The 25,447-nt window shown below is 35.1% G+C and overlaps 1 protein-coding gene across 1 annotated transcript in view; it reads left to right on the forward strand.

Moving 5' to 3' along the window:
• The window catches only part of DGKB (diacylglycerol kinase beta), a 925,979-nt gene that overhangs the window by 436,426 nt on the left and 464,106 nt on the right, over positions 1–25,447 (forward strand). The window contains exons 13-15 of the mRNA XM_082472689.1: positions 1,425–1,513; positions 1,596–1,712; positions 12,254–12,352. Coding sequence (XP_082328815.1) covers positions 1,425–1,513; positions 1,596–1,712; positions 12,254–12,352 — 305 coding nt within the window. The remainder of the gene's footprint in view (positions 1–1,424; positions 1,514–1,595; positions 1,713–12,253; positions 12,353–25,447) is intronic.

The raw sequence follows: 25,447 nt of genomic DNA on the forward strand, positions 1-25,447 counted from the left end.
TATTTTTAGCTAACAGCTTCTTTGGTAACATATTTGGGAGTTGACTTTCTCTCAGATGTTTTATTTCACATTAAAAACCATATTGTAGGTACACTTTTAAGTGATTTCTTACGTGTTTAAGGATTTTAATAAAGTTACATAAAATTACCTCGTGCCACTTTAGAGGGCAGTTTCTGGTGGCCACATTTAAAAGGCTATTTATACCAGAACATTCTCCATGTACAAAGGAAGTAATTTGTTTTCAAAGTTTTATTGTTTTTAAGGAAAATAATTTTTCACGGTACTTTCTATTGATGGGAGCTTATGAAACAAAATGGTAATTCTCATATAATATGGGCAATATCATATAAGAGTGATAATCTTGCTCACAAATTTTAACTGATTAGTGTAGCAAATGTAATACTCAACATTATTGCCAATATGGAAGAGAAGAGAAACTGTTTCCAAAGGAAATCACAGATGTGGATATTTGGGAATAGTTTTACTATATAAATATTATATTTTCATTCTAACTTCATGCAGTGGTTAATTTTTGTTTGTTATATTGAGAGAGCTACCTGGTTGTTTTTTACTTAATTTTTATTCTATGTATTTATGCATTTAGAATTCTTAATTTGAAACCAGCGTTTTATTAAAGAATATCTGTATATGACCCTGAGTTATATTGAGAATCAAGCCATGAAGTAATTTAAAGATGCCAATAAGGTGTACGTGTTGGTTTTTTTATATACATTATGCATTTTATATACACACACATATATATGTTTGTGCATGTGTTTCTATACATATTTGCAGATACATATAAAATTTTGCATATATATATATATATATATACAATATGCTGCCCAACAAAGGTTGTTCCTTTTGGACAAACAGTGCCATGATGGCAATGAGGGATGAAGTTTAACTGAAGGCCTGGCATGTATGATGAAATCTATTCTCTGGAAATAGACTAATCAGCCATTTAAGGTTTAGATAAATCAATAGACAAAATAGCATAAACTCATGGGCTTTTATTCCCATGCCCGCCAGCTGCTCTCATGCCTATACTTTGTAAAATATAGATCTCTTCCTTCTAGCAAATGACACCAAGCCATTTGGCAGTCATCAATTTGTCTTTAGTATGTTTGTCATCTGGGAATTATTGTGAAAAATTTGAGTGAGGCCTGATTTAATTAAGCATTTCCTGCTATTGCCATGATAGAGGAGTCTTGGTTCTTCACATGCATAATATTTCCTGTACTAATTGGCCTTTTGTATTCCATGGTAAAAACAGTCGAGTTGGACTTTTCCTTGATGTGGCTGATTGGATTGATTAGGGAGCAGTGGCTATGAAACGAGCTTCTGTTAATGTCATTCTTTCTGTATAAAATTGCAATCAGGACCAGGATTAGCTCTGAATTTGTGTACATGTTTCCTTTCAGTTTGCAAGTACACCGTCCATGAGCGCTGCGTGGCTAGAGCACCTCCTTCTTGCATCAAGACTTACGTAAAGTCCAAGAAGAACACTGATGTAAGTGTGTGGCCATGCTTGCTTTTTGAGGATGGTGTTTATGGATGCCTCCTCTTACCACAGTGCTTTTGTTGTGTTCTAGGTGATGCATCATTACTGGGTTGAAGGCAACTGCCCAACCAAGTGTGATAAATGCCACAAAACGGTTAAATGTTACCAGGGCTTGACAGGACTGCATTGTGTTTGGTGTCAGATCACAGTGAGTAACATCAGAGGATAAATCTCTAGCATTCACTCACAATGAAGATGGTATATCCCATGTTCTCTGATGAGTCCTATCCTGGAAGGCCATCCTGAATTTTAGACTAAGTCCAAGTTAGTGTAAATTCATGGGGGCCTCTTATATCATGTGTGGCTCCCAAAGGGATAAATGTCAAGGTCAGATTTGTCCTCATAGAATCAAGAATTTTAGAGCTAGTGACAACCTTAGAGATAATACTGTCATGAGGTGTTCAATCTGTGCTGCATGGAGTTCTAGGAGTTCTAGGAGCCAGGAAGGTAACCAGACACCATGGCTGTGGGTGGGCCTTGAGCCTGGGATACTGACTGGGTAGAGCTCAGCTATCCCTCTGCCCAGAAACACTATTCTGGTAAAATTTTCTATTCTACATGTTCTAAATTTATTCCAATCATAGAATCTATGGGCTTAAAAAGGGTAGAACAATGAATAATGTGGTACAAAGACTTAATTTTATAGTGAGGACACTAAGACCAAGAAAAATCTATGCAAATCATCAATGACCACATGACTAGGTAGAGATGCAGGTGGGTCCATATTTTAGTTCTCGATGCTTTTAAGAACTCACTTAACCCTTCTTTACAACACGGTGTTGCCTTGCTCTTTTAGTTAAATCATAAATTGAGGGATAACAGATATGGATGTAAACGCTAGTCATTAATGGTATTGACAATCGAGAAAGAAGAGGGCACTTGGTCTTTCCCAGGAAATCTTAGCACTCTACCTAGTTTGCTTGATTGTCAAAGCTGCTTCAAGTAACTTCTGGAATAAATGCAGTTGTTAAATGGTACCCCTAGTGTTTCATGTTGTACTTCTGGAAATTAATTAGAACGCATATTTTTAAGAATAGCCATTTTTTACAATTTGGTACAAAAACGTTTATGGGGCTGGGTTTTTCCCCCCATCGGTTTTGTTTTCTTTTTACAGCTAGTGTATGAGTCATCTTGTTATAGGACAAATTATTCTTGCTTTTGTGGGAATAAAACAGTAGGGAGCGTTGTTTCAGTTAAGCAGATACGTTTCTCTGTAGTGCCCCTCAACACCCCCTCCCCAACACACACGCCATTTAAAAATTTTTCTTAAACACACACACACATACACACAGGATAATGAGAAAAACAAACTGTGACTTGCATTTCAAAAGTACAATTAAGTACTCTTTTAAAATGAACGCATTTTCTTCAATCATTTTCAGCTATTACTCGGTTAAATTATATTTACATTTGAAATTTCCTCAATTATGAAAGACAGTTTTATTTTTTTAAAGTGTTTGGTTATTGTAATAAAATGTCTAACAATGATTTAAATTACACATAGAAATTACTTAAACATGTTGAGTTCTCAGTTTTAAGAAGACCACAACTATTTCATTTTTTTAAAAATTTGGACCATTAAAAAATATTAGTTTTCTTTTTTTTTTCTTGCTAAGCATCTGTAAAAATATTTCGGTTTTTTTTCTGAGCCCGTTCCTCTTACTTTCCCCATAAAGTGCATCTTTCATTAATTATATCTTTAATATAAACTGAAGTTAGAGAATATCAGAATTTATTTCTTCATTGTATTTCAAGTTATTTTGCCATCCTTCATACATTTCAAGTGTAATGTTTTAGATCTGTTCTTTTCTTTCCTATTTTTATTTCTTGAAAAAAAACCAATGTGTTTAAAGTTTGAACGCTCTAAAAATATGCATTGCTGGGCTTTCCTGGTGGCGCAGTGGTTAAGAATCTGCCTGCCAGGGCTTCCCTGGTGGCGCAGTGGTTAAGAATCCGCCTGACAATGCAGGGGACACGGGTTCGAGCCCTGGTCTGGGAAGATCCCACATGCCGCGGAGCAACTAAGCCTGTGCACCACAACTCCTGAGCCTGCGCTCTAGAGCCTGTGAGCCACAACTACTGAAGACTGCGCTCTAGAGCCTGTGAGCCACAACTACTGAGGCCGTGCACCACAACTTCTGAGCCTGCGCTCTAGAGCCCACAAGCCACAACTACTGAGCCCGTGCGCCACAACCACTGAGCCTGCTGTCTAGAGCCTGCGAGCCACAACTACTGAGCCTGTGGGCCTAGAGCCCATGCTCCACAACAAGAGAAGCCACCACAATGGGACGCCTGCACACCACAACGAAGAGTAACCCCAGCTCGCCACAACTAGAGGATGCCTGCGTGCAGCAATGAAGACCCAACGCAGCCAAAAAATAAATAAATACAATAAATAAATTTAGAAAAAAAAAAAAATCTGCCTGCCGATGCAGAAGCCATGGGTTCGATCCCTAGCCCAGGAAGATCCCACATGCCGCGGAGCAACAAAGCCTGTGTGCTACAACTACTGAGCCTGTGCTCTAGAGCCCGCGAGCCACAACTACTGAAACCTGCACACCACAACTACTGAAGCCCGTGCACCTAGAGCCCATGCTCCGCAACAAGAGAAGCCACGACAATGAGAGGCCCGCGCACTGCAACGAAGAGTAGCCCCTGCTCGCCGCAACTAGAGAAAGCCCATGCACAGCAACGAAGACCCAACACAACCAAAAATAAAAATAAATAAATTTAAAGAAAAATAAATAAAAATATGCACTGCTACCTTTCCTAATACAAAAGCTTTTAGAGATTTTAAGTTTCTTTATTTGACTCCTCTTCTCCTTCCCCCATTTAATCTCTATGAGGTATATCTTCTGCCCTTTTCATTCTATGGGAATCATTCTCCTCAAAGTTACCATTGCTAACGGTCTTACTGATAATCAAGGCATCTTGAAATGTTTTTCTTGTTTTATATTCCATTTTGTTTTTCTTGTTTTCTTTCTTTTGTTTTAGTGGTTCCTCTCACCTGTGACTCCAAAATCTGTATTTCTAGCCCAAGCACTCTCCAGTTACATATTTATATTTGGTCTTGATCCTGGTCCTAGTGTTGTAAGAATTTAAGCCTTTCCTTTCATAGGAAAGAAGGTGCTACTTCTGAATAAGCTCTGCTTTTTAAAATCTAAGGATTTCATATCTAATTCAGTTCAGACAGCATGTCCCTAACGTCTTATTCTTAACAAAAGATCAGAGTGTACATGAAGATGACTGTTTGGTCACTACAGCAAAGCACAATATAAGCTGTAAATGTATTTAAATCCCGAGTTCTACTCAGGACACAGGCAAACCAGGGACCACTGAAGGGTTTAAGGCAGAGTCAGGGAAAAGTGGCTGCCCTCTCACTAAGCTCTCCCAAGACCTGAGGCTTCTGGCTAACTTCAGCCTGATTTGCTGTAAACCATGATCTCCGGGGTTCCTGTGGGTGTTTGGTTCATGAAACAAAACTTGATATTTTTAAATAAGTCCTCATGTATCCAGAAGAATATATATAGCCTTCTTAAAAATAACTTCAGCCTCTGTGCTCTTTTGGTTTTTAATGTTAAGCAATTATAAGACTATATCTATTAATTTATAGATTTTTTGCCTAGGTTAAACAGAGGATATTTACCTCCAAACATTTATGTATTTAGTATAATCTCTACTTTCTTCCTGAACTACTGTATGAAAATTTTAGTATGAAGTTGATCTGCTTTTGACTGACACTTACACTACTGATTGCCTTTAAACAAACTGAATCTACTTTCTTATGTCTTAATGCTTCCCAGAAAGTGCTATTAATATAGCAAAGAACTAGCAGAAGTCGTGATGGGATATGGCACCATCAAAGCTCAGCTTTAGTAAGGCCCATCTGAACGGAGTCCGTGAGGAATAGATTGCAGAGAGAAACAAAGAGAACAAAACCTGGCTTCATTTCAGTGGTTTTCCAAATGCCATCACTTCCTTTGTACATATGACTTTTGGAAATGGCTTGAGTTTTAACTTCGTCATAAGTTAGACTGACCAGATTCTTGAGAATGTCTCTGTCCAACCAGTAAGATAGTAGTTGTACAATCTTGGGCCAAGTATGTGAAAAGCTTTGGCCAGCTTCCTAATTTGTAAAATGGACTTAATGATACCTATCTTGTAAGAGTTTTATAAGAATTAAATGAATTTTTTAAAAAAATCTATGTCAATGTGTTTAGGGAAGGCCCCATACATACTAGTGCTTATGGAAGGACAATTATTATCATAGTGAAAACTAGCTAAAATGTCATGTGAGAACACAAAACCCATCCCGTGGCTCACAGAGGGCACTCCATGGATGTTACTCCTGCCATCTCTTACTCACTTCTGGAAGGATCTGTAGTTTCCCAGTCTAAGAATAGCACCTGCATATTCTAAAAGCACCCAGAACCATGTGGTCCCGAATATCACTCAATCCTAGACTAAACTGATTTATTTGTATTCACAAAGAATAGCTCTTCCAACTGTATTCTATCAGACATGGTAACATCATGCTTGCAATCATTGGAAATAGAAGTCAATCTCTTTTATCCTTGTCTTTCACCCCTATTTCATATATTCAACCTATCACTGAGACTTTAAGTTTTCCCCTTAAAATATCTCTCTCAGATTTGAGTTTTTTGTCTTCACCATTCACAGCCCGCGTGCAGGCTCTTAGCACCTCTTAACTAGATTAGAGTCAGAAATCTTGGCTTATCTCCCTAGCAGAAGGTACTTTTCCTATAACACAGGCTGCAAACCACCTCCAGAGTCATCTTCTGAAAATACTAGTTTGTTATCATATGCCACCTTCAGCAATCTATAATAGTTCTGTGATAATAAATGCAGCTCTCACCTCTTCCTACCTCAACCTGGTTTTCACTTCTCCAAATATCTGACCCAAACCTAAGCACATGACATTTATAATAGCCCCCGTATGCCCAGTCCCTGCTGTAGCCGAGCATGTCTGTTGACAGGCCTCTGGGAAAGCCATGCTTCCCCCCTATTTTGCTTACTCTATTATTGCCCTGAATGCACCCACCTCAAATTTTGACTGACTATACCTCAGGAATCAAATTAAGTTCCATATTTTCCTTGAAATTTTCCTTGATAATAATGTTTGCCATTTTCTAAACACTTTCTGGACTTTTATTCCACACCAAAGGAAAGACTGAAATGCTGTCCAGCCGTGTCACATCTGCATGCTAACGTTGTCTACACTGTTAGACTACAATCTCATCCAGCTCCGGGTCCAGTATACACATTTTTCTTCTAATAACCCTGAATCTTGATGGAGTGCTGAGTTTAGAGGAGGTCCTCGATAATTCACCTTCATGACTGATAACACTGTTCTTCTTACTGCTAAATAGTGAATTTTAACTGCATGATTTAATTTTTTTTTTAAATCATCCTGTAATACTCAAATCTGCATCAAATATACAAGTGTAAACAAATGCTTAAAGATTAAAAAAAAATCCATTTTAGCACCCCTTTTTTATTCAGAACCTGTGGCTTCTTGATATAATACTATTTGCCATTATGTAGATAGAATGTTAGGCTCTTAGAACTGGGTTTTATCTCCTTCTGTAAATCTAACCACTTAAAAAATAGAAAAATCCTAAGAAAGCCGTATAAACTACCTTCTAACATTAGGCAACCATTTCCCCTGGGCTTTATAATTCGATCAGCCGGGCTGAATGTCATCATTGCTTCTCTCCTCCTCCTCTTGCTTACATTCTCTGATTGTTAAGATTGCACTGTTTATACCTGTTCATTTCCGCCATGAACATATTTTCTTGACATGTAAAACTTGTATTTAAAACATGTTGTCATTTGCGCCGGTTGCGGTAAAATACCCGCGGTCAGGCAGGACTCACGGGGTAGGAGGATGATACATGTCATTTGAGCTTCGCAAACGAAAGCTTATACGATGACTATGGATTACTGACTTTTGGTATCATGTAGGGTTCCTACTTCTTTTAAAATAGTAACTCCTTATTTCTATTCCCGTCTTGCCCCTAGGTTCTTCATGACCATTTTTTTTTTCTTTTTTTTTTTAGATTCCATATTATATGTGTTAGCATACGGTATTTGTTTTTCTCTTTCTGACTTCCCTCTGTATGACAGAATAAAGACGGAGACCTACTAGAGAATGGACTTGAGGACATGGGGAGGGGGAAGGGTAAGCTGGGACAAAGTGAAAGAGTGGCATGGACATATATACACTACCAAATGTAAAATAGATAGCTAGTGGGAAGCAGCCACATAGCACAGGGAGATCAGCTTGGTGCTTTGTGACCAGCTGGGGGGGTGGGATAGGGAGGGTGGGAGGGAGGGAGACACAAGAGAGAGGAGATATGGGGATATATGTGTACATATAGCTGATTCACTTTGTTATACAGCAGAAACTAACACACCATTGTAAAGCTATTATACTCCAATAGAGATGTTAAAAAATAAAAAATAAAGTGAGGCAAATACCCCCCCAAAAAAATAAAAAAATAATAACTCCTAACAATAATGTTTAAAGGTTTCCGACGCCTTGAAAATAGAAAGGTTCATGCTTTGGCCAATGCCAGCATTAAGGCAGCACCCTGAAATGGCAAAATGTTAGAGAGAAAAAATATATATAAACCAGCAAATGTTCCTCTAAATCTAGTCACTTCATTTTTCTGTAGGAAAATGAATTATTTCTTTTTGACTCCAAATTCTTATGAAAATTTTTTTTCTATTTTTCTCCCTTTTGACTTCTTAGATTACATTGCTTTCTTCTCAATACAATGCCTTCACTCTTTTCTCAACTCCATCCATTAAACACACACACATACACTCATTCACACATTTTCTTTTTCTTCCTAAATTGAGACAGCTGTTTTCAATAAACATAGACCTGGCTCTAAATTAGGTGCTATTGGAAATTGTCATAAACTCTGAAATTATTTCCAAGTGTTTAATTCACTTCCAGGAATAGCTGGTTTATATTTTATGAATTTCCTAGATAAGGGACTGATTCCCTTAACATGAATGGACGTTTCTGTATATACAATAAAATAACGACCTGAGTATTTTTATGCCTTACTCTTTAAAAATGCAGAGGTAACTGTGAACAAAAATAAAAACACTTTTAAAAAGGTAACGATTTCCTTTCTCTGGGGCTTCATTGGCCATTTCATTTAAGAGGCAGGATTCATCAGTGTTCTAGTTTATTTCTCTTCTTGATGAGGCTTTTTCTGTTTTGCTGATTTGGGATCTGGGTTATCTTTAAGACAATTGTCAGACTTCAGTATCTTATTGACACTGAGAAGGACTCAACTGTGCTGTGTCTTTTTCTGTAAAATGTCATGGTGACGAGTTTAAGCAACTTGTTTTTATTGCTGATTATATTCACTTTTTTTTTTCCTTTTTACAGTTTTATTGAAAAATAACATACATGCAGAAAAGAATAAATATCTTAAGGGTAGAGCTCAATGAGTTTTCCACAAATGAGTACCCTGTGTAGGCATCACCTAATCAAGAAACAGAACATAACCCGTTTTGGGGGAAAGTGCCTTTTAAATTCTATTATATGGTTTCTATTTTGTTGATATTTGCTCTTTTTTAAAAAAGAGGCTTTATGCAGAAGTTTTAGTTTCACAGCAAAAATGAGGTTCACTATTAATCTTGATAAATAGTCCTGGGAACTATAAGCATTTTCTCATTGGCTTTCACATTTTATATTTTGTCCTCAAGTATGTCTCTGAGCAGTATGATAAATGCATTAGACCTGCTATACACATTGTAGAATGATCAGTATTTTCCAACATGGTGTCCTCTGGTTTGACACTCCTGGTTACAAATAATCTCATGATGTTGATGGACATCCAACTATATTTAGCAGCTGCCAGATTCCAGTCTTCATAAAAGTATAAGGTACCTTGCACATTATTAGTTAATACAGGCTTCTTGGGGAGGAGAATTATTTTGCACTGCGTCTCCCTGTTTCACTGATGATGATATGGTTACTGACCTCCTTGTAGACCCTGCTATATGCCTATGTTCTTGCAAGACTGCCTTGCAGCTGCCTAGACAAAGCTCAGGAATATGGACCCCATGACAATCAAACTGGATAATGCCATGCTGGTTTTATTTAGCTCTGCAGAGAGCAGTATTTCATAGGACCATTTGCTGGTACCTATGCTCTGAAACCCTCAAACCTCAGTACGAAGAGTTACCCTTTACACACACATTCTGTTCGGCTTATCAACTGTGTGATTCTACCTGAGTCCTCAGTTCCTTTTTTTTTCCCCCCACCTGGGAAACTAGCCTAAATGCCAAAAAGCTGTCATTAAATTCATTTTATCTTTGTTATCCTTTCTTACATCTGGTAACCCTCAAATAACTGTATAGAGAGGTTAGTCATCCCCTATCATATCAGTTGCAGATTGTTAGAAACGCATGGTATGGAGGCATGGAGGAGGCTGAGGCCCTCAGCTTATGTACCTGTGGTCAGTGCCCTGCATCTCTGTCCTTCAGAGTCGCATGTAAAGCTTCACTAACTGCAGTCAAGAGTGAAAATCAGTACTTTCTCAATGTGTACACACAATTTTTTTCTTACATCTCTCTATTTGTAGAGGCTTCGTAGAGCCTTGCATTGTCAGTTTTAAATAGGTGGTACAGGATCAAAAAGCAGAAGCTTTTTCTCTGTGACACCACATTACAAAAGAGTCTTCAGACACACAGCCTGTCTTTGGGTTTGGGTTCCGTTTTCATAATGACTGGTATATTCGTTTCCTAGGGCTGCCATAATAAAATACCACAAAATAAGAAAAGAAATTTATTCTCTCATAGTTCTGGAGGCTAGAAACCCGAGATAAAGATGTCAGCAGGGTCAGGCTCCCTCTGAAGGCTGTAAGCAAGAATCCTCCCTCGCCTCTTCCTGATTCTGTTAGTGGCCCGCGATCCTTGGTGTCCCTTGGCCTGTGGCTCCATCACCAAATCTCTGCCTCCATTGTCACATGGCTTTCTTCCCTTCATATATGTCTCCTTATGTCCAGATTTCTCTCTTCTTATAAGGACACCAGTCATTGGATTAGGACCCAACCTAATTCAGTATAACTTCAACTGAACTTGAACACGTCTACAAAGATATTTCCAAATGAGTTCATATTCACAGGTACTAGGATTTAGGAAATCAATTGGGGAAAGACCAATTTAATCTACAACACTTGGTAATCTATTTGTTTAAATCCAAAATTTCAGGGCCATGATTTATTCTAAGAAAATTAAGTCCAATAAATTAATATATTTAAACCAGTCACTGATTTTCTTTCAAGGAAACTATGCATTTGCATTTGCCAAATGAGTGTCTGTTAATTTATTCCTATTTTGCATGTGACTTCAACTGCTTCTTTATCTTCAATACCTCCTGCCTCATGACAAAGATCAGCAATGCCTGATAAGATTAAACCACTTTTTAAAAAGGAGTTTACATGCCACGGAGAAGCAGAACTGCTAATTATTGATGAATGTGTAAAGATACTTTTATTTCATGTAATGTGGCCTAGTGTGAGTTAATTACTGTGCAAGTAGCCTTAACTCCAAGGCAGGACGTGATAGATGTTTTAGATTCAGGGACAACAGAAATACCCCTTCAACAGTGGTGAGGTATACTATCGCTAACAGCAGATCAACCCCATTAAACGCCTATGGTTGGTTGTTAATTAACTGTTACAAAGGTAGGTTTGTTGCGGAAATTAATGTAATCATGACATAAACGGATTGGCTTTTGGTTCAAAACTGAAAAATGAAGCAGCTCCTTTTTGGTTTTGAACAAGACATTTTATTAATATGTACCATTGTTCTAAAGTATGGATATTTCATATTAAACTGATAGGGAGTAGGGGGCAGATATACCCCTAGATGCCTTTAAACAACTACTACTTTAGCAATTCTGTATGGTCCCAATAAGAATTATCGTCTCAATTTTTTAAAAAATCAGTATTTAATGTACTATAACACCTTAATTTAAACTTGTGACAAGGTTGATAAAAATATCAGCTTAGACTCTTACATGTAGAAAAGGAAATAATATGTTACATGATTATACACATACTTAATGTAGAGCTGATAAATATAATATAAAGATAAATTTTTATAATCATAATCGTCTTCTTATATTTATATCCTGCTCCTACTGAGATGAATCTCTGGTTACATTTACATATTGAATTAGAAAGTTAAAACTAATGATGGGATCAATTATGCCCCATACTGAGCTGTGCACTTTGGAATGACTTTGAGAAAACAGGAGGGTCAAAAAAAAAAAAGCATCCACAGTGCATAGTAGTTTCCAGATTATGCTAACAGATAAGCAAAGGAAGGACTGTAATGGACAGTAATGTGTGTTTGTCAAAGAAATCAGGCTTTTTGGTAGAAACCCTAAAGCACATTTCTAATATAAACATTTCTGAGAATTGGAAAATATATAGGCTAGGTCACAGAAGTTGCTAAACAGTTTATTTAAGGTAGAATATATATAAGGGCAAATGTAATATGAATCCCTTTATGATCCTGTTGGTTTGTTCTTGTAGTTCTTTAAATATATTTGCTGTATCTCGGGCGAAATATAATCTGCTTCATGTTTGCTGTTGCCATGCAAAATTTGATAGTGTCCTCTTTCTCCTTTCCTAGCTGCATAATAAATGTGCTTCTCATCTGAAACCTGAATGTGACTGCGGACCTTTGAAGGACCATATTTTACCACCTACAACAATTTGTCCAGTGGTACTGGTGAGTTTTTCCTTCTCATCATTCTGCTGTAACTTGGGGTGTCTGTGACTAACTGGTACACTCTACCACTCAATGCTTCCAGAGATCATTTTTCCATTGATCAAGGCAGAACTCAATAGACCTACAATACCTCATGGCTTCAGAAAACACCCCTTTGCCCATTATATTTCCTTTATCCTTCATGGCACAATAAACGTCTTAGTAAGGTATGCTGTAACTGAAGCTGACTCAGGTTTTATCACTTAGTCATGCTGTAGTTACCAGAAATTGTATGGGCAGAACACTTCCACATTTTACATGTTTTATAGATCTGGCTTCCCAGAATAATGAAGTTATTCTTATGGACAATTTTGCTGGAGATGCACATTATGTATCTGCAGTCGGGAGGTCTTTCACCTAAGTCAGAGGCTACTTAGTATGAGAACACACACCTTGAAGAGAGCTACGCACTGCCATTAGGTGTATTTTATCTTTTATTAGTGAACAATAAATTTACCTGCAAAATAATTCCTTGATTTAATAAATATACAAGGGAAAAATGTGTGAGGTAATCCTGAAAAGAACAAATCTTGATAGAAAGAGAAGCAGCTATTCAAAGATAATATTCATGTTACATTTCAAAATCCAAATTGTTTCTAAAGTGAAACAGTTATTTTACAAAACAAACTATCATATCTATAACGCAGTTCTCATTTTTTTAAAACAACATTGAAGTTAACTAGCTGGAACTTCAGTTTGATATAATAAAAATACAACAAGTAAGAAATGTTAGACAAATACTTTTCTAAAGGTCAACTTAGAAATTAATCAAATTACTCAATTTGCACCCACTTATGATTCATTTTGTAATTATCTGTAAAATGCTGGTTGTATTTAAATTCCTTTATTTAAAAAAATTAAAACTCTCTTCTCAAACTGCAAATATAAAGCAGAAGTAAATACCTCCATGGGGCTGAGGAGAGCAGTAACTAATTCTAAATTTCCTTTCTTCATGTAAGATTTATTATACATCCTGTAGCATGTAAGATTAATTAAAAATAATGAGAGCCATGTTAAAATACACTTTAGACGAATTTTGGTATTATGTTCTTTTGTAGTGTTTTCTTAAAGAGAAAGAACTTATAAAATTTTTATATATTTGCATTCTCTTTAAGAAGTGTAGTAATTTTACTGGTTTAGATGCATCCTTGAGCTCAGATTTTAACTATAAGAAGAAATCTATTATGTCATTCTGTTATCCAGCTATCTGGGTATAAAGCCCTATTCAATTCAATGAGACTACTTCTTTGGCCTACTTATATCAACCTCTGGTCTTATAAGTTCAAACACGAGATACATTCTTTTATTATTCCATCCTTTCTTTCTTTGAGAGAATCAAAGGTAAAGAACATGGGTTAAATGAATAGTCTTGTCTCTAACAATCTTGCAAACTCTTTCATTGCTTTGGTAGATACTTTTGATTCTGAAGATTTATTTTCACTCATTAAATCTTCCTACAGTATTTATCATGATTTGTATTTCGACTTTTGTTACGTTATCATTTCCTTGGTACTATATACTCTGAAGTATTAGGCACTGTTAACCACCTCATCTTTCATGAGTGTCTACCTTACTTTGACACCCATTATACCATAGTCTCCTTACTCTTCTTCTGTTTCTCTGGATACTTCCTTTTAATATCTTTCCTAGCTTTCAAGATTTCAACCTGCCTCATGTTGGCTCATCCGTACGCCCTGCCCTCACATGCCACAGCTTTCTGCTCTTAACATTTTTCCCAGTGGGACCTTGTTTGTTTATTTATTTAGTTCATTACCGTATTAATTTATATTAAGTTCATCCTCCTCTTCTGAATCTCAAGTGCTGCAACCTGGAGGTTCCATGTTGTTTACATGCCTGATATGTTATCATTATTATAAGTAATCACAGTAACTTATTTACTGAGCACATATACTATACCAGCTACTATGCTAAATATACTAATCCATTCAAAAAGTATTTATTGAATGTCTAGTATGTACCCAATAGTATTAACAGTAGAAGGAAAAACAGTAAAAACCCAAATCAAATCTTTGCCTTCATAGAGTCTTCATTCCAGTGGAGTGAAATAGGCAATAAACAAAGCAATAAGTACAGTATTTAGTACCTGGTTATATTAAATTACTGGTGGTATGTAAAGCTTAAAGGACAAAATTAAAGTAGGAAAAGAAGAGAAGAAATGCTGGAACTACAATTATAAAAGAAGTAGTTAAGGGTTCACCAAAGAAATAATTGAGTAACGAGTTGAGGAATGTGAGGGAGTCATCGATGTGGCTCTCTGGGGACAGAACTTTGTAGACAGAGGAGTCACCAAAGAAGGACAAGCAAAGACTCAGAGGCAGGAGAAGCCTGACATGTCTGAAGTGCATCAAAGAAATTAGTGACTGGGTTTCATTCTGCAGGGGGAATACTAGTAGAGAAGGTGAAATATGTCTTAAGATTTTCATATGTATAGGACAATTTAGGCTATTCTAAGGTTTTTAGCTTTTCTTGTAAAAGAAGTTGGAAGCCATTAGAGGCTTTTGGCCAAAAGAGAGAGTGATCTGACTTACATGTTTAAAAGAACAATCAATCTAACTAGTGTGTTCAGGGGGTAACAATGGAAAAAAGATATGACACTTAGATTTTCTTAGAAAAGTAGGAAGGTGGGTCATTGCTAAGAGCAAAGATGGTATGAGAGTTTTGAGGATCAGGAATAAGTTACACACGAGTCACCTGGGGGAGTGGGAGCTACGTGGATCAAGAAATACCATATGATTGCCAGGGAATAATGAAAAGTCTCTTCCTGTTAATAACTGTGGATTTAGAACAAGATCAGTAAGCTTTGATGGGTATATTTCTCTGGTCATATTCAGTCATATTTCTCCAGTTACATTCTAGGCCCAGGAGTAGAATAGGCATGGGCCAGCCTTAATGAGACTGTGTTTTGCCCAATATGATGAAATGAGAGAGAAGCAAAGGAGTTGAGAGTATGAGCAAGGGAGTAATTATAGGGATTGGCCATGGAATTTAAGCTGGGAAACAAGGAAGTAAGGACATGAAGAGTGAAGTACAGTAAGGGATGTTAGGAAAATACATTGTGGATTACAATGGAATCAAAGATTGTTGGAATCAAGGTTATTGGTGTCAGGTTACAAGAATGAGTGAGGTAACAAACAATTGAGATTATGAAGGGTTTGCAGTTATTGGTAATTATTTGTATGAATTAATTTAATAATCACAGCGGCACCATAAGGTAAATATTGTAACTATCTCTATTTTACCTATGAGGAAACTGAGAAACAGATAAGTAATTTTCTATGTCACATGGCTATGAAGTGACAATTCAGGACTGGAATCCAAGAACGATCATTCCAGAGCTTATACCCTGAGCTCATCATTTCTACCCTTTCTCCAAATCCCGATATAGGCCTTCTCCTACTTGCCTTATCTAGAACCTTCATTCCCCAACTTTCCCAAGCCAGAAACCTAAGAATTATAATTGGTGCCTCATCTTGAATATCAAATTAATCATTAGACAACCTATTCTGATGTTCTTCTTTCTCTTTTCTTCAGCCCAACTGTAACTGTCTCATATGTCACCCAAAAATTGTTCTCCAGAATTCTCCTAGTACTAATAGTATAATCTCTGAACTTCCTCTTTTCTTTACATTCTCGATACTACTCCCTGGATCCACTTTCAAAAATACAATAAAATATTTTCCTTCTTAAATATTTAAAGTATTTTAAAGCAATGCCAAACTCTCCAGCATGGTAAACAAGGCTCTTTAACTGGATCAACCCGCCTAATCCCTCACACACCACCTTACACACTAGAATCAAGTATTTGAACTGCTTGTAATTCTCTAAGTACACCTGCTCTTTGAAGTCCTTGTGGTTTTGCACATGTCAATAAATTAACCTAAATCACTTTACCTTGCTGCCTTGCTAAGTAGAAATTAAAGTTTACTTTCCAATCATGGAATAAGTACATTGACTCTTAAACTCATTAACTGTTTAAATACTAAAACTTTAAACAAATTAATAAAGTTGTTCTGCACACAGAATTGCTTAATATGCTACAACTGATGGGCTCGGAGGCTTTTCCATTTGTGAACTCTCATTAACTTCCCAGGAATGATTTCACACTGTATCACCTGCTGTAAATTTTTAAAATTTCATTGAAAGAAAATCGTTAGTCCTCACAAATAATATGAGTTTTTCATGATCATGTTCTCTAAGAAGAGCAGGTGAGTTTCAAACTCAATTATTGCAAAGTGGTCATCAATATCATTTCTAGCTCATTCTAGAAAATATGAAATGAAGAACTTAAGACATAAGATTTTATTGAAGTTTTTTATCCCTTGCTTTTGACCCTGTGGTCAGGAATTGGTTATTCAATGAGCAATATAAACTCATTAAAGATCCCTTTTGCTGGTTGAAGCATTTTAATGACACACTTCAAGGTCGAGGTCCATAGCAGCAGCCTTCTTATATTTTAGAACATCTCTTCAGGTATTATTTTTATTTATTTATTGTTTTAAATTTCTGTACCTCTCTTTTCAGCCCTCAATCCCTCCTCAACACTTATTAACTTTAAGTTAATGATTCAATACGTACGTGCTCACCTGTTATGAAGATTAGCAAGGTCAGCATCTTCTTTGCACTGATGACATGCTTTTATAAGCATGCACTAAAATAGGATTCCACAAATAATTAAATAGGATTCCACAAATAATTTGTCTCGATGGTGCTTATAGCCATAAAAATAGATTAAAACCAACTACTCTGAAATTAAAATAGAAATATAATCAGTGACTCCATACATCAAATATAATCAGGGATTTCTGGAGTTGCATTTGGCTTCTAGTATATTTTGAGAATACTATCACAAAAAGCTTCATTGCTTAAAATCTATCAAGATTCTTTGTGACCATGTTTAGGTACTTATAATGCTTTCTTTGAGAATTTTCCAGCAAAAAATGATTGGAACCACAGTCTATTTACTGCCATATTGAAGATAATTCAGATCTGTTTACAAAGGTATTGCATAGCTCATCCCACCTCCAAACAAGTGGAAAGTGAATCTAATGCAATCAGTCAGGACTCTTGATCAACAACTTAATTTCCAGAAAAGGCCATTAACCTTTACCAATTGATTGTCAAAACAGATGTTCTGCCTTTGATGGACTCCATCAAAAATGCATTCCTGATTCTTGTTTTGGATCACACCCAGAAATCTCTGCTGTCCAATCCCAATCAAATGTCAATGCAAAAAATTGTAACAATTTCATACAAAACATGACCTGATGAGCATGCAGTTTGCCCACTTCTTTATGTTCCAAGTTTTACCCCTAACTCAAGACAGACTTGGTCCATGTTGTGTTAATCCCTCACAGATTTGCTTTAATTAAATTTGGACTCACCATTATGTCATCAACCTGCCCTGAAAGGCTTTAAAAAAAATTATATGAAATTCCCTCATTGTAACAAAAAAGGTATGTTTTTGGAGATGCCTTCATTACCTAACAGAAGTCCCTCTCTGCTCTGTTTATCATGGTTTGTTATCTTTCGAACCCTATGAGCCTTATTACTATCATGTTTTATCTTCTATCCTTAAGAAGAGTAGAGTTCAATTTATACTGACATTTGAACATGATGATGGGATGTGTGTTTATTTCTGTGTGCTAATCTATAAGTCTATTGTTGTCCTTTTCATAAATTTTTCTTCACTATAAGAAAAATTTAGCCTCATTTAGTACTTTAAAACTATTTTTGTCAGTACATAATTTTTTTAGTTTCCAGAAATCAATGGAATAAGCTAGATAGAGTCCCTCTGATTCTCAGAATCATTTTATACTGGAAGCTGTATATTTGATCAACTTCTCTAGAGCTATGGTGTAGTCTTACATCCATTATAAATTTTATGTATTTTTTTAATTATCAGGCTAACTGGGTCTCTGTGATTACACATGTTTTTATACTGATTCTTCAATTTGGGTTAGGCTTTTATTCAATTAATTCTGCTACTGTCAACGAATGAATACTTGAGATGTCTCATGAAGAAGTAGCTTTTTAAATTTTATATTTGAACAGCAAAAGCAGATCATCATTAAAATCATTTCTATTATATTTAGCTCTGTGATTTAGTTTTCTTTTTATAAAATAATTATTTTACATTATAATTTAAAAGCAAGGTTCTATTCTGTAAATAAGGGGTTAATTATTAATAATTTTCTACATCAACATATATTAGTAAAGTTGATAAAATACAGGGATCATGTAATGTTGATTACTTTAAACTTGGGTTTTTTACATTTAAGTATCCACTCTTCATATAACTGTTATGACTATGCCTTTAAAGAATTTTTAAGATCATTACTGATAATCAATGTACATTATTTTTATTTACAATATCTGCAGTGCCAGTTTCCTTCTGTTTTTTTCTTCTCTTTCCTTCTTTCTTTCTTTCTTCCTTCCTTTCATTGTATTGGAGCTAAAAATTCAGATAAGAACAGTTCTTTTATTTACTGTAATTTAGAGTCTGTTGGGCAAGACAGTCAGGCAGGTTACATATTATGGTGAAGTAAATATTAACTTACTGAGGCTTTAGTGAAGAGAATCTTCATCTATCCTGAGGGTAATTCAAAGAGTAAATGAAAACTTTCTTGAAGATATGATGCCTGCGCTGAATCTTGAATAAAACAAGGATTTGGCCAGCAAATACAAAGTGAACTTTATATGAATAGTCTCCGAAATAAGAGTACAGAGTGAGATCTTGAAACGGCAAAATGTTTATTAAGTCTTATGAGTAAAGGTGAGGTGTGGAGAGACAGGCAAGAAAAGGTCTGAGATGGTGAAAAGCCTGACCTTTCTTGTCAAGGATTTGGGCTTTATCCAGTATAAATAAGAGACTACATGATCAGATTTGTGTTTTAGAAAGATAATTCGGCTAGCAGTGCGAATTACAATAAATTTAAAGCAGGGAGCAGAGGAGATATGAGAATATAATCACTGGGTTGTGAGGCAAGTAATCAGAAAACACCAACAGAGGAAGAAAATGAGGGAAACAGGAGAGAAGATTGTAGCAGAGAGCAGAATATTAGGGTTTGATGTGATTTCAGAATAGATTAGTTCCAGAGGATGGTAAAGTCCATTATGCAGCCGTGGATCTGGGTGGTTCAGCTGGTTGCAGAGAGGAGGGTCACTAGGTGTTAGGAGGTCAAGGAACTCTGGGCATGGTCTATTTTATCTTGTCCATAAAACCACCTGGGATAATTACAGGGTCTTGGTGGAAAGGTTCTGTATCACAGTAATGAATAAGAGTAGAGGGGAGAACTATTAGATTCCATGAGTCTCAAATGATAAGAATTTCTACTTTGGGGCTGGAAGAATGATGATTTTAGTGCAAAGCCAAGCTAGTCCATAAAAAACAAAACAAAAACAAACAAACACAAAATGATCAAAAAAATAGAACAAGTAATGTTTGAGAGAATGAGCAACCTTGGAAGTGGTATAGGGGTAGTGGCAGTGACTTAGAAAGAAAGAGGATAATTTGTTTATTTTGAGCAAAGTTTCCAGAGACCCCAGTGAAAAGTTTTAGAAATGAAGTATGGAAGATCAATTGAAGAGAAAGAAAGCAGAAGTAAGCATGGGATGGTGAGAGCCAGAAAGGATAGAAGACCAGAAACTTAAGTTTCTAACATGAACTCTAGATTTGTAGGCAAGTTATTTCAAGTGGTTACAGCCTGGTGACAAATGATTTGTGTCCAGAATATAAAGATAATTTATATAAACCAATGATAAGCAACAAACAATCTAATCCAAAAGGGCAAAAGATCTAAAGAAACATTTGAATAAAATATACATACACAAATCACCTATAAACATATGAATATATGCTCACCATCTTTACTAGTCAGTAAAGACTAGTGCATATTTAAATCTCAAGAGATAACACTACACACCCATCAGGATGATTAAGATAATTAAAAATCCTAAGTTTGGAAAGGACACGAAGCAATCAGATTGTTCATACTTTGCAAGTGTGAGAGTGAATTGGTTCAACCCAATTAATGCTAGCAGTATACTGTCTGTTTCTGAGTCCTGGCTTTTTCACTAGTTTTATGACATGAAGCAAGTTATTAACATTTTGTCTCTATGCATTCCATTTGGAAAATGGAATTAAGTGAATTAATTCATGAAAATTTCTTAGAACTATGCCTAAATATAGTAAGTTCTCAGTCGATATCATCTAATATTACTACCATTGTAAGCATTATGTTGAACCAGAAAGTGAATTTTAACCCTTTATTAAAAGAGAACTTTGCATTTATTAAATAAAATTTATAGAAACAATATAAAATGAAAAGGAAAAAAATTTTAAATCTCTAAAACAGTTATATAGGAACCATTATTAATGTATAAATAGAACCACTATTAAAGTTTACCTCTTGATTTTTAAATGTATATTTTGGCATTTTTGTAATTAAACTTGACATATCATGTGACACCCTATTTTTACATTTAAACTGATATCATTAAGTGCTTATGTATTTCTATATACTATGTAACATCACTATTAACAGCTGCATAATATCTCATTAGTTGAAGATATTATAATTCAGTTGAAACAGTGTTTATATTTAGCATGTTTGCAATTCCTTATTTTGATCTCATAAGTAACACCTTAGTGAACATCTTTATGAGGAGTGGCTTCCCCAAGTTACTCTCTAATCTATACTGGAAAGTATCATTTTTTCCCAAAATGTACTTATTTGGTTGTTCAAATGAGTCAGATTTCACAGTTGTTTAGTTCTTTCTGTACTATAAACACATCTCCGAATCAGGAACACAGTGCTTGAAATGAATCCTAAAGTCAAAAGTTAGTTTTACAATAAACTATTAATTATTTAAACATTTAAAAAACTAATTTGGTGGGATTATTTTATCTTACTTTTAAACAGACATAATATTATCAGAATATACAGTAAATATAGTGTTCATTGGCAGGAAGTGATATAAAACAAAGAATATGTTCAGCATTGTGCTTCTTTTGGTCCAATTGTGGTGTGTTCTTCCTGGAATACTTTCTCTTATCATAATACCCTATATTACCTTAAATTAACCTTTAAGAATGCCAGCAAGATAAATGATAAAACTTGTTAGCTTAGAGAAAGGAAAACAAAACTATTGAGAAAATATAAATTTTAAGCATAGTCTTTAGATCTGATTCAAATGGTTCCAATTCTACCTCTTTCTCTTCTTTACTGTAACTCTGTAAACTTGGCCAAGTGATGGTGTTGCTGAAGCAGCAATCTATGTATCTCTAGGTATAACACCCTCAGAGAACCATATGTCTACATTAACTTTTCCTCTTCTTCCGATCTTGCTTGCTCTTCCACTATTATAAGAATTCTACTAAATTATGCATTGTAGATATGGTAAGTCTTAAATAGCATAGAGTATGTTAAATCTTTCCTTCGAGCATGTGTTTACTCCTCAGTGATGTCAGGGGCCTGTTAGGGAGTGGAAGTATAGCATGCGTTTCTTTCTCACGGTCCAAGGATTATGGCCTCTTCCTGTCTTATCTTTCACTTACCCCTACCGAGCAACAGTTAATAATGACAACTTCAATACCAAACATCAGCTAATTAAAAGGGGGAGGGAGATATTCGAATTCTCTGTAATTCTGAAAGTTGGATATTGAATTCTCAGTAACCTTATTTCCTGACCTAGTTAGAGAGCTCCCAGAAGTGAGGAGAGCCTGGTGGAGAGGTGTGAACAGTTGGCTAAGGTTGTGACTTGCTGCACTGAGCTTCAGGTTTTATTTAACATCCATTTCAGCTGCTTCACCCTTCTTTTCCATTTACCTCTTTAACCTTAACCACAGTAACTGAAGTCATCTATTTTCTTGAAAATTCTTTATGTATGGTACCATGGGTTTGTGCCTATGCAATTTTCTTTTTTGTCTAAAGAGTGGGATAAAGCACATTGTCAGTGCTCAATAATGTTTCATCAATGTCATTACTTAATATTCATTTAATTAATATTCATTATAGATCAATTCATAATTGTCATCAGAGTAATGATAGGCAAGAAGGAATCTCATTTTTTCCCCATATTTTGAAACTCTAACTCAGACTCAATTTCATGGTATTATACATAAAGGATACCTGCTTTTTATTTATTTTTTTAAGTATGTAGAATTAAATTCTGAATGTTTTTCTATTTCTTTGCCTATGATTTTCTGCTTCAAAAATCCAGTGAAGGATATATTCAGCACTAGAGAGCGATAATGTTTATAAAATATGTGTAGATCCATTTAGGTTGGGCATAATCTTCCATGTACATATACTTTAAAGGCACATAGTGAAAGAAATCTGAAAACGCCCCAGCATCACTAAGTGATGATTCCATCATCTGCATTGTGAGATGAACCGTTTATCTGTTACATTATCTTAATTAGTTTGGTTTTATTGGTTTATAACCCATCTTTATGCTAACCTAGGCTATATTATATAGAATATATATACCCATAAGCAGGGTCTAATATAAAAGTAAAAGTTCATATATCATGGTTAATGATACTTTTTACCTAATGAATATGGTAGAATTCTATTTTTAGGACTCTAAGTAGAAGTTTTAGTTTATTTTTTAATAGGGCTAAAAAAATATTCCTACAAGTTTCTGTGATATTTTATGCTTAAAATGTTGCTGTATCCAGAGCAAGTTATAATAATTTTTTAAGGAAACAAATATGTACTTTCTTGGTTTTGTCATGATTTACAGAAGGTCAAAAACAAAAGGCTAATATGACATAAACTGGAAGTTCAGCTAAGTGAAAATCTGATAGAGATCTAAAACATGTAGACACAAATAACATTATCTGAAGAAGGATTAAAAATATTCAAAATTTAAAATCTATGGAATAGACTCAAACAAAATAAGGAATATCATATATGTGTCTGATTTAAAAGTGAGGATGCAAGATTATCTATTAGTGAGTTATTCTACAACTTATTACCAACAATTTTCAAGGCAGCTTATGTGAATATACAATAAGCAGCAATATAAAACATAATAAGTTTGTGCCAAAATTAAGTTAGACTTAGAAATTCATATCACAGTATCCTAAAAAGTTGACAGAGGTGCTTTGCAAATTTGTCCCTGAGTTTCTTAGTAGCCTTTGGAAAAGGGGGAAAATATTGGCTTGACAATTGTTTTAAGTTGTGAAGACTCACAACTTAAAAACAAACCATTCACTTAGAGGAACACTTTTTTCTTGTTACTGTTATTACTAAGACCCAAGATTAATTTTTTCCATGTGAAATTGTATTGGTACGGGACTACACTTCAATAATATTGCTATAACTGGTATAGTATTTGTTCCTTTGGTTTTGCTTTTTTATAACAACTGTCATGCAGACTGATGGCTTATGCCCAAAGTGCATTTTAGTGTAAATACGTACCTATTGCCAAAATAAAATAGTAATAATTCTGCAACAAGAAAACAAAGAAACATGCATAGCAGTTAAAAGTTAGAAGGATGTCATACATGAAGATTCATTGCAGCAAGCAGATGAAAATGTTAATAAATTTACATGACCAAGAATACTAAAGAAAACATCTCTTTCACAGTATACTGATTTGAAAGGGACATCTAGAAGGTTAAGAAAATATGTAGAGAAAAAAGTAAAGCCTTATCAGAAACTAAAATGTATCAGTATCTGCATAGGGAAAAATCAGCATTGAGAACAACTGAATCAGTATTTGGAGGAGAAGGTTAAGAAAATCTCCTATAGTGCAAAGGAGAATGACAACAAGGTGGAAAGAGACCTTGCTACCCCTAAACAAAAAATTAGAAGTATTCTCTTAAGTCTAAGGATATTGAAGAAAATCAAGTTGCACTAAAAAGGACCTACATTTCTTCACATTCACTCATCTACTTAATTCAATTTCCATGTAATAATTTTTGCTTGACAGAATGATTCCAAAGTTTGCCTGGAAGAATAAATGTGCACAAACGTAAATTCTGAGAAAGAAGAGTAGTAAGAAAAAACCTGTTTTAACAAATCTTAAGAATATGTTTACTAAAGCTACAGTGATCAAAATGATGTAATAGTGGCTCTAGGAGATACAAAGAACTGGTAGAAAGTCTAAAACATATTGAACTCTATGTTATGGTATGGTATATAATGAAGGTCGCATATCAAATCTGGTAGGGGCTAGTGGAGTTTAGGGGTGTTGAGATTACTGTATAACCATATGGGAAACTAAATTAAGATAAATTCTGCTTTATACCTATTCCAAAATAAACCAAACATGGACTGAAGATTTAATTTTTGCCTTTAGAAGACCTTATTATCTTTTTTTCCTAAAAAAGAGAAATAAAAGGTTGACAGCCTTGGTCAATCAAAAATTTCTTTAGAAAATGGTAAAGACCAAAATTTACAAATCAAGATAGACATAAGCATTATAGCAAAAAAGCCCTGTTTTGTAATATTAATGCAAATAACTAAAAAATAGTTTTAAAACTTAAAGCTTAAAAATATTCAAGACTATCAAACCGAAAAATGAAATAAACTTTTTCCGTCCACTTTGGCAAAGATTTTTAAAATGGTAATACTCAGTGTTGGCAAGGATGTACAAAACTGGCTATTCTCATTAAACATTGGTAAGACCAAATGGCCCCAAACTGTCATAAAAACTCCCAAGTATACCTTTGTGTTGATATTTCTGCTTATACCCCCCAAAGAAATATTGAGGTTAGTGCAGGGCAAATATCCAGATCTGGTTTCATTGCAGTAGAAAAAAATGCTTTATATCATTCACATCTTCTAAGTTTTTAATTTTGAGTTCGGTAAAAATGACCCTTCACCACTAGACATTTAAGAATAAATTCTACCTTGCAAAGGTAACCTTTGTGGTTTTAATCATTCCATATGAAATGGTGGTGCTCATGAAGTATTTAGATACATGCTTTCCTCTGTTTTACTATTAAATATAACTTGTCTATTCTCAAATTTCACTTGAAACCTGAGCCAGAATTGATATATATATATATAACTTTTTCTCCAT

This window comes from Balaenoptera physalus, assembly GCF_965194825.1.
Source record: "Balaenoptera physalus genome assembly, chromosome: 8".
In the NCBI taxonomy this organism is placed as follows: domain Eukaryota; kingdom Metazoa; phylum Chordata; class Mammalia; order Artiodactyla; family Balaenopteridae; genus Balaenoptera; species Balaenoptera physalus.